The 10,814-nt window shown below is 42.4% G+C and overlaps 1 protein-coding gene across 1 annotated transcript; it reads left to right on the top strand.

The window, feature by feature from the left end:
- Positions 1 to 2,338: 2,338 nt before the first annotated feature.
- PSMA1 (proteasome 20S subunit alpha 1) lies at positions 2,339 to 10,690 on the top strand. The gene is made up of 10 exons (XM_059474215.1): positions 2,339 to 2,400; positions 3,368 to 3,412; positions 5,532 to 5,633; positions 6,125 to 6,228; positions 7,000 to 7,088; positions 7,305 to 7,375; positions 8,250 to 8,379; positions 9,004 to 9,083; positions 9,774 to 9,878; positions 10,345 to 10,690. The coding sequence occupies exons 1-10, from the start codon at positions 2,398 to 2,400 to the stop codon at positions 10,399 to 10,401; spliced, it is 786 nt and encodes a 261-aa protein (XP_059330198.1). The 5' UTR covers positions 2,339 to 2,397; the 3' UTR covers positions 10,402 to 10,690.
- The last annotated feature ends 124 nt before the right edge of the window (positions 10,691 to 10,814 follow it).

Below are 10,814 nucleotides of genomic sequence, written 5' to 3'. Positions count from 1 at the left end.
GACTTTGACCCTCATTCATGGGGAAAGTTTCTTAGACTTCAAGATATACTGGAATCCACAAAAGTGTGAAAGAGATTATAGAGAGCAGTGTAGCACTTGCTGAGAAATTTAGCTGTTGGGTTTTTTAGTATGTTGTGGATGGAAGCAAGATGGAGTGCACAGGGTGCCATCCTGGGTTTCTTCTTCATGGGTTTGGGTGGCATTTTGTAATTGGGCAGAAAAGTCCCATTGTGGGCTCTTTGGGATCAGTTATTGAGTTAAAAGGGAAAATAATCTAGGTGTCAATTCTTTATTGGATAGTTTAGTCTTAAAGGACCTTCTAACAAGAGATTTTTGGCCATTTTGTGCCTTCTAATGAAAAGCTGCTGAACTCATGGTTGCGAGACTGTTTTACTGATAAGAAATAACACCCGAGTCCAAACATGAACTACTGTCTCAAGTGCCTTCAATGCAGACCCAGAGAAACTGATAATTTTCTCCTAACTTAGATTTTTTAATAAGTAGTTTACTTAAATGAGAGCGTAGTTTTAGCTTTACTTTTCAGTCTGGTACTCTTTTACATTGTGATGTCTCAATGTAATATATTGGTTCACTTTTTTGCTCTGCAGTTAAATTTGTAATATATGCAAAATACTTCCTTTTTGGTGTGATGGCTCTGTTATCTGAAAAAGAACTATTTGATTTTGCCTTTCTCACCTTCTGAATCGACACATACACGCTCAGTTCAAATACTTTGATGAGGAATAAGCTGGGTGCTCTTTAGCACCAGCACGTTGGGATCTCTAGCTGGTCAGAGTGACACCAAGAAAAGTTAGTAAGTCTCTTTTCCCAGCCCAGCGCTTGAAGAAAGAGTCAGAGCTCTTATTTTCTTGGTCTCAAGGTTGTTTATTTATTTATAAATAGAATTTATAAAATTCTCTCTCCTGTCCTGCTGAGGTCAACTCAGTACAACAGTCAGTGGCACTCTGCCTGCCCCCAGGGCGGTGTTATGTGTTTATACTGAAAACTACGTGTATAATGTTTACAATTACTTTCCAATACCTATCACCTATGTTAGACAGTGAGCTTCTACTCTGAACCAATTTCAAAGCACCAATATCAGAAGATGGAGGCCAGGAAGAAGAAGAAAGGCTGGACACATGCAGTTCCCTCCATCTTGCCCCTCAAATCCCCATTCTAAAAACCCCCAAATTTACTTTTTCACCTTGTCATAAATTCACTATCATTCTAATTAATTTGTCATGGCTTGCAGATCTTCATCTAAGGTTGGTAACTTGCTCCACGGGTCATAATCAAACCCACAGGCATGTTGGGCTGTGTGCCAGGGTCTCTGAGCCCCCGGCAGGGGTCTTGGCTGCTCAGGACAGCCAGAGGAATGTCCTGGGTCCGACACCAGCACATGGAGGTGAAATCACAAATACACCTCCAACGCTCTGGCTCTAGCCCTGCCTGTAGCGGTCTCGTCCTGAGCCTAAAGGGCAAGAAGGAGCATCCAGAGGGAAGTGAATGACTTCCTGCCACGGTAAGCATTTCCCCGTTCTAGAGATTATTCCTGCCTCCGGCATCCTCCTGCCCTGCTGCCCTGGGAATAGGGAGCGCTTGTGCGGCGCAGGAACTGCGAGCGCTGCCCCCTTCCTGCTTCCAAGCCCTTCCCTCCGGAATAAATTTGTAATAGCTGGATATCTGCTGAGCTCGGTTTGGCTAGATCTTGCTCTATCCATCTCATAAAGGGGAAAGATTACTCGGGAAAATACTTCAGTTGTTACTTCATAAACCTACAGTAGTTCATACAGCTTCCAAAAGTTATTTACGCGGCTATTACCACGTAGTTTTACAATCCTGCCTTTTTATCGCTGAAATCCCGGCCGCTGCCATTCCTCGCTGGACAAATACAGAACAATGGGGAGCTTGGCGTGGTTTAGCCCTCTATCAAAACTAAGGCGGTTTTGCCAAAATGAGGGGAAATGTCTGCGAGTGGTTCTGTTTCCCGGGCGGAGTGAATGGAGCTGAGCTGTGGGGAGTCCCTCACTGCCGTAGGAAGTTATTGGGGAGCGCCCTCGGGGAAAGCTGCGGGAATAGTTACTGCGAGCGCCGGGACACCCGAAAGCTGCTCAGCTCGCCTCATAAAATGTTTATACATCCTGTTCCCACGCAAAAACGGCGAGGAGAGGAAGTCGTTTCCGAACCAAATGAACTTCTTTATTCATCAGAAAGCCTAAAAATAACAAAACAAATTAGGTAATTTAAATCGCCGTTTCTGGAGCCGCCTCGCCCTCAGCGGCAGCGCGCAGGCGCGGCGCATCGACGACTCGGGGCGCGGCTGGCGCTGTCTGCCCGCTCCCAGCCCGGAGCGCTCGCTGCCCGCGCCGCCCGGAGCCGCCGCCGGCACGCAGGACCATGGTGAGGGGCGCCGGGGCGGGACAGGGCTCACGGCCCGGGACACCGCACCCCCGCCGCCTGCCCGGCCTGCCCAGCCGGTGCGGGAGAGCCGCGAGAGCGGCCGGCGGGGAGCGGGCCCGTGAGTAAGCACTTCCCGGGCCACGCGGGGCCGCGGGCGGGACTGGGCCTCGCTGCCGGCGTGAAAAGGAATGGGAGCGGGGAGCGGGCCCAGCTTCGGGGCCGGGACAAAGAGCTCCGGGGCCCTGCGGGGATCCACGGAGATATCTCTGGAGGGGTCTAGAGCTGCTCTGCTGGGAGGAGACTGCGGGAGCTGGGCCTGCTCAGTCCGGGAGAGAAGGCTCAGAGGGGATTCATTAATGCGTACAAATATATCAAAGGGGGCTAGGAGCGTGGTGCCAGACACTTTACAGTGGTGCCCAGGGACAGGATGAGGAGCAGTGGCCGTAGACTGAAAAGAAGTTCCCCCTCAACATAAGGAAAAACTTCTTTACCCTGCGGGTGGCAGAGCACTGAAAGGGCTGCCCAGGGAGGCCGTGGAGTCTCCCTCTCTGGAGACATTCAATCCCACCTGAATGTGTTCCTGTGTCACTGCTCCTGCGATCCTGCCGTGGCAGGGCGGTGGAATTGGGTGATTTCTAGAGGTCCCTTCCGTCTAACAGTTTGACAAAAGGAATTTAACAAAGTAAGAACTTGTTCACAGAAAGGATGGTCATTGGAATGGGGTGCCCAGGGGGGTGGTGGAGTCACCGTCCCTGGAGGTGGTCAGGGAGGCGGGATGTGGCTTTCAGTGCCATGGCCTAGTTAACAGGATGGTGTTCAGTCACAGACTGGACATGATATATTAGAAATCTTTCCAACCTTATTGATTCTGTGGTGCTGGGATTCTGTGGAAGCAAGCAGGGTTTCCTCCAGGAGCACTGTGTTAGCTTGTTAGAGACACTAATGAGTTTTATTTTGTTCATTCCAGTTTCGCAACCAGTATGACAATGATGTCACGGTTTGGAGCCCGCAGGTAAAACCTTTATACACTTGCTCACTGGGGTTTTAACTTGCTTTTTGGGTTTTCTCCACCTCACAGCAGTGGTGTTACAGTCACAAAGGTTGTGCTCAGGTGCCTGAATCTTCCTGCAGGCTGCTCCTGTCTCCCTTTGTAGGCTGTAGGTGTCCAGAAGCCCTCACTCAGCACATCCCTGTCTGCTGGTGTATGAACCTGAGTGCTGCTTAGCTGGGCCTTGTCCCCTCCAGCTGCTTAAGGCAGTTGCTTTCTAAATGTACCTGTGAGGTACAAAAGAGATGCTGTCATCTTTGGGTGGTTGGGCAGGATGATCTTGTAAAGGTCCCTTCCAACACAAACCACTCCATAACTCTGATCCATTCACAGAGCTACAGTAAGTTGGTAAGTAAGGTACACAAATCATGAAACAGTTTCAATCTCCCCAAAGTTAAGCTGTTGCTGGTCTTTCTTCTGTCCACTAGATAATATGGGAAAGAAACGATTTAGTTTATAATTGGGAGTTCAAGTGAGATTTGCATTTGAATTTGAAATTTTACTACCTCTGAATCAGTTTCACACTTTGTATTGTGAATGAAAACATACACTATGTGTTCTGAAACTTACACAGCTTGTGTTGAAAGTAAATATTCTGGGATTTTAAAAGCCACTGTCAGCTGAGGTACTTAATATTGCCTCTTCTCTCACTCTGGATATTTTAAGACACTTAGAGAAAACCAGAGCCTTGGAATAAGACTCATTTATTCAGCAAAACTAGAGATTCATTTTAAATGCAAGTAGCAAATTGTATTAGTATAAAGCTAATGTATCATTAGTTTGTGGGTTTGTATTGCTACTGAAATTCTTCATCATGTAGTACTATGGCATGTGAGATGCAGGGCAACAGAGAGTGTTCTCTCCTTTCCATTCTCCATGAAGACCACCTTGAATATTTCCCTTTTTTCAGTCAATACCATGATAGGTGTAAGTGCCTTTGAGTTGTTTTAATTCTTCTTAATGATTGTATTTCTCTGTTCTGTATCACAAACTTTAATTTTTTTGTCTTATTTGTTACTTTAAAAATTACTTTTAAAACTAAAACTCTTGAGACTTTTAGCAGATATTCCAAAATACCAAAAGCACAAATTTTTATGTTTTCCTTAAATTGCCTTGAAAATATTAATAGTGTTGGATTTTTTCTGAAAAATACATTTAAAATTGCTACTATGCTGCACTTGCTGCTCCATCCAGTCTTGCAGGTGAGGCAATAAGAGTTTTTTGGCACTGTTAATGCAGGAGCAAATCATACTTTATTGGGGAAATGTCAAATATGTTAAATATTTTCAAATAGTAAAGAAAAGGAAGTAGAAGATTTAAAAACTTGAAGTAGTTTCACGTTTTTACAGTCTTGCATGTTGTTCCTGACAGCTGACAGATTCATGTTGGACAGGTTACTACAATTCAGCTGCTCTTGGGCAGGAAATATCCTATGTTATTGGAATTCCAGTTACAGCAGGGGATGAAATTTGACATTAGGGTCTCTCTAGTAGACTTAAATAAAAAACCTTATGCCAAAAATTCCCAAAAACCTATGGAAAGGTGGTGTTCTGTAGCTCATCTCTTGCACATTCACCATAACAGCTGCTGTGTTCTACTCCTTGCCAGCTGGTGGGATGCAGCTCCATGGTGTCCATGCTTGCAGGATGGGAGTGCCCATGTTGGCTGTCTGACATGGGCTGGGGTGCTGAAAATGGGAAAACCCTCAGTGCTTCTGTTACATGGACATTAAAGCTCCTGGCCACCTCTGCAGAGCTTGTAAGGACTTCTTTTTCTTGGAGACCTCTACTCCTGTTTCAGACTTGGCTGCAGTTGGCCAATAACTTGTTCAGAAGTTATTGGGGAGTGGCTGGTGAGACACAACAATTGTGTAAGACTCATTCCTGCAGCAAAGCTGATTAAAAGTTAGGTGTCCAATTTCAGCTGGAAGTTCTGTCTGTCTTTGAATGACTTTTGATTTAACCTGTCATGCAGTGAGTGTCCCCACTGGGGTGGGGAATTAAAGGTCTGAGAATGCAGAATTGGAAACTGATTGAGAGGATTAACTAGAGAGTGACTGACAACCTTTGACTTGGTTTTGCAGGGCCGAATTCATCAGATAGAATATGCCATGGAAGCAGTGAAACAAGGCTCAGCTACTGTGGGGCTGAAGTCAAAAACTCACGCTGTCCTGGTGGCCCTCAAGGTAACTTCTGAACTCTGGTCTCAGTGGGGACAGTACTGTTCATAGAAAAGTTTTGGTTTGGCAGATTAGTTTTGTGCAGTCTGTACTTAGACATGAAATGTGAATGCAATTGCAGATCCCCTTTGCTTGAGGACTGAAGTACTTCCAGTACTTATGCAAAGCAGATCTTCACAAAATGGTGAAGGAAATGAGTAGATGATTTTTTTCATATAACAAATGTGTTCCTCTTTTTTTTTGTTTTCATTTATTATTAAGCAGTAAATCTATTCCCTTCTTTTCCCAAAACTTAAGTGTCTGTTCTTTCTTTTGTTCTGAGAGAACTGAAGTGGAATTAGATTTTTCTTGTCTCCTCTTGCAAGTCTATAAATTTAAAGTTTTTTTTTTGTTGTTTCATGAACATACTCAGTTCTTGCTGTAAATGTTAGCAGATTTCTCCACAGTGCTTGGCAGACTGTTCAGTTTGCTACATAGCTTTCTCCTTTTATGCATAGAGAGCACAGTCTGAGCTGGCAGCTCATCAGAAAAAAATCCTGTATGTTGACAACCATATTGGTATCTCCATTGCTGGACTCACTGCCGATGCAAGACTCTTGTGGTGAGTACCCTGCTTGTTGACATACACAGTGCTGCAATAATGAGGGAAAGTTCATTCAGACTATTGCAAATGGCATTTTCTGCTTTGCTAAGGATTAGTCTTGAGTTGCTGCTTAATGTTGTATTTTGCCAAAGACCTCAGCATGAAATTCTGGCAAGTTTTTAACTAGTTGGCAGAAATCTCATTTGTTTGGCTTAAAATTTTGCTCTTTGGTTTTGTTACAAGTAAAACAGTCCTGTCTGGTTTCCTCAGTGTGACAGGATTTCCAAGCAGTCTGAGAAACTGCATCATTTCTTTTCCTCTGGCAGCTGCTTCTGTGTACACACATTTGAGAAAGTTATTAAACACATACAGTGCTGTTTGTGTGTGGGCTTCAGGGGGGCTTGCTTTTAGCAACTTTGATCAGAAGGGGCGGGAAGGATTTCTGAAATAAGTTTCAATTGCTGCAGTGTCACAAAGCAATGTTACCATTTAACCTTGCCATTTCTCCAGAGGATCCATCTGTTGCCTGTATGAACTTCTACTTTCTCTGCATTTGTATGGCTGAAATACCCAGTTCATGCTTTACCAAACCTGTGGTCAACTTTCTCAATAACAATGATAGGTCATGTAGAAATGAAAACATGGAAAGCCTTTGACCCTTTTTCTCAATGAGCAGAGCTGAAACAAAAATGCTTACCTTAGCAAAGCCTTGAGAAAAAACCTCATTGTATTTTTGATCTGTGCACTGATTTGAATTTTAATTTTTTTTTTCCTATTTTTGCTCCCTAGCAATTTCATGCGTCAAGAGTGTTTGGATTCCAGATTTGTGTTTGATAGACCTCTCCCAGTTTCTCGCCTAGTGTCACTAATTGGAAGCAGTATCCTTTTTTTGTACACTTCATGAAATGACTTTCATCTATCACAGCTTAAAAGTTGAAAAAGTTTTTTGGACAAAAATTCTTTGTTCGCACTGCTTGTGTATACTTTCAGAGAACATCCCATAAGGATGTGTTTTGGTCCATCTCTGTTTGGTTTAGGAGAACTCTTGGGTAGTTATCATATAATTTTGAGGTTGTTTCCTTAGCTTTGTTAAGAAACCCAGATTCCAACCCAGCGCTATGGCAGGAGGCCCTATGGAGTGGGACTGCTCATCGCAGGCTATGATGTGAGTAAGCTGCTCTGGCTGCACTGATCTGCAGGAAAATGTGCTCAGGGAACTTTATGCAACAAATAGATGTTGAGAGGGAAAGATGGAAGTGGCAGACTTGTCAAAATTCTCTGAATTAGGAAATACTTTTCTGTATCTTACTCTAAAACATAACTCAGAAGTGTTAATTAATAGTTAATCCTACCTACACTTACTGAGTATTTTAAGGTGCAAAGATGACATTTGTTTATGTAAATATTTTGCAATTGATTTTGGATGCTTACAAACTATTATTTTTAAAACTTCCAGTAAGAAAATGGATGTGGAAATCACTACTGGCTTCTCTCTCACTTGTTTAGCAACAACATTTTGCTTAATGCAGCACACAGAAAATCTCTGTCCTCAAGATTGTTGACATGATGATGGTTGGAAGAAATTATGATATTGCCTGAAATTTGGATGGTGTGGTCTAGTCTACAGCAAGTTTTTATTTTTTTTGTAGATAAGACAGAATGTATGTAAAATACCTGCTGCAAGCCATGAAGTAGGGAGCATACTTGAGCAGTGCAATTCATAGAACAGAGAAAGAAATACTTCTTTGTGCCAGCCATCCTGTCCCTTTAAAAGCTGCAGATGAGCAAAGTGGGAAAAACGAGGTTTTTGGTTGTTTTTTTTTTTAATTGTTATAGTGTTTTTTTAAACAACAGTTTGGAAGGAATTGCATAAGAAGAGTGATATGATCAGCAATATAAAATATGTATCTGTGCACACATGTAGGTGTGATGTACCATGAAGCAAAACTCTTTAGAAAACGTCATGCGCCAGCAGCAGAGTTCGTGTGAATTTATATATTTGTTTAACATTCTGTGGGGGTTTTCTTCTCTCTTTGTAGGATATGGGTCCTCACATCTTCCAGACTTGTCCCTCTGCAAACTACTTTGACTGCAAAGCAATGTCCATTGGTGCTCGTTCACAGTCAGCACGAACTTACTTGGAGAGGCACATGACTGAGTTCACTGACTGTGAGTAATGGAACTCTCTCTGCCCACTGGTGTTCATCAGTTCTGCAGTTTATCTTCTGCTGCTACTCCATCCTTTTGCATTTAGTGAGATGAAGAACTGTTATTTATCTAACTGTAAATCTGCACGGAGAAAAATTTCAGAGAACATGATTGAGATTTTCCTGTGGATGTTTGTTACATCTAATGGAAAGAAAAGCTGTGCTCAGAAAAGCTGTGAAAAACATGAAAAGCCTCTGCTCTTTTTAACCCAGGGAAAATGTTTCCATAGCAGAGCAGGGTTAGTATGTCAGAGCAAGTATTTAGGTGCTGCATTTACAGTGGTGAATTTATTTTTGTATGGCATGATGATGAGGAACCACTGAATACCTCCTTGGGGGAAAAAAACATGAAACAAGGCAGGGGTCAAAAATGGATGTACTAGACCTCAGATCTAGGGCAAGGCTGGTTTCTCAAGGAAAACTTTTATAACCAGCTCTGCTCAGAAAGGAGAGGAAGTCTAGGAGTCAAGTTGACCCATAAATCTCACTGATTTTGGAGTTGTCAGGTAGGATTAGGAAGAAGGGGAATGAGTGCCTAGAGGTAATACTATAAAGTTTGTCAATGTCTTTCTGATTCCATTTTAAGGTAATCTAAATGAGCTAGTTAAACATGGACTGCGAGCCCTGAGAGAGACTCTTCCTGCTGAACAGGATCTGACCACCAAGGTGAGGTCTAGGTCTCCTTTGCCGTTGTTACTTGGAAGTAACAGTGACAAAATTCTTGTGAAGTATGGCTGGCACTGAAGCTTGGAAGCTGAACACTGGTAGATAATATCTTCATGTCACCAGTTTATCTACTGTTCTGTGTTCATCTCAGATTTAAGTTTCTTCACAAAAACGATGCTTTCACTAAAGAAGGCATTGTTTCCCTGGTGGCTTCTCTCTTATCTTGAGCTTTGATCAGTGTTTCAGATGCATTACCTGCAGCTGTAGAATCCCAGCTTTGCATGGTAAGCAGTCAGTAATTCACCTGGGCAGTGAGTGAAGGGATTGCACCAACAGTTCATCATCCAGAGCATCCAGCATCATAAAGCTGCACAAACATTTGACAATGAATTGAGGACCTGTTGAATAAGAAAATTCTAAGGATTTCCAATTATCTACCATTTTCCATGATTTTTTATTCTTAGCGCACCATGATTTTTAGGCATCTTAAAATACTGAAAATCAAAATGAAATTAGAATAGGCGGTTTTAAGGAATTGCTAAACAGGAAACAAAATAAATGAAATTGAAACCCTTGAATCTCTTTACTTAAAGGATTTTGAAATGTGATAGCTTTTGTAAGTGAAAGCTGTAAAGCCAAAGTTAATTGCAGGAGAATGCTTCTCACTGCTTCCAACGCTTTGCTTGACAGAATGTTTCAATTGGAATTGTGGGCAAAGACATGGAGTTTACCATCTATGATGATGATGATGTAGCACCATTCCTAGAAGGTCTTGAGGAGAGACCACAGAGAAAGGTGAGTGGTTCAGATATGAATAAATAGGCTTAGTTGAAGGACAACAATTAGATATGATCTACTATGTTTAACATAAATTTAGATCTACTACTCTAGCAGAGTTTTAGGAAGGTGATTTTTAAAATATGTAGTTACTGTATGAACGCTGTATAATCTTAACTGGTAACTCAGATGCTTATTAAATCAATTTATACTGGATTTATGCCAAGCTATTCCAATGTCATCTCCTTTCCTCATCTCTGATCAAGTATGAGTTTTCACTGTTTTACAGCAGAAGTGGTTGCATATGTTTCTCATGCCCTTAGCAAGACTCCTCTGTAGTCTCCTAATTACCAACTGTGCTTAATTTGGATAACAGTAATTTGTGAGCTGCATTTACCCCTCATGGTGCTCCAGTGGGGATAAAGCTGATTTGTCAAGTGTTGTCTTCTGCCTTCCTAAAATATTTCTTTTCCCTCTCTCGAAGCCGGTTCCGCCTGTTGAAGAAACCGTGGAGAAGGCAGAGGAGCCCATGGAGCACTAGGTGGTGGATGAGTTCCTCTGTTAATGTAAAATTACCCAGGAACATTTATCCATTTGCTGGTAACTTTATCCTCACCTACATATGTTTTCTGACGCTACATTCTGAGGATTGCTCATAAAGAAAGAAACCAACCAACCCACCTACCCGTAAAAGATAGGAGGACATATCTGGGTGTAACTTGGACAAGAAGGGTATAATCATTTTCTAAATAGTACATGATACTGTTTTATAAAGAAAAGATGCTGTCTTTAACTCATAAGGACAAGTGGAAATAAATCACTTTCTCGGAGTCTGTTGTCAGTTCGGTTCTTTTTCAGTCTGAAAAAACAGCTATTCACAAATAGCAGTGTCATATCAAGGTGCCATTTTGTCTTTGACCATTTGTTAGAGTGTTTGCTTATCATGTAGAACTG

The sequence above is a fragment of the Ammospiza nelsoni genome, chromosome 6 (assembly GCF_027579445.1).
Source record: "Ammospiza nelsoni isolate bAmmNel1 chromosome 6, bAmmNel1.pri, whole genome shotgun sequence".
Taxonomy (NCBI): domain Eukaryota; kingdom Metazoa; phylum Chordata; class Aves; order Passeriformes; family Passerellidae; genus Ammospiza; species Ammospiza nelsoni.
Note: the sequence above shows the minus strand (reverse complement) of the source record. Positions and strands in the feature narration are given on the sequence as shown.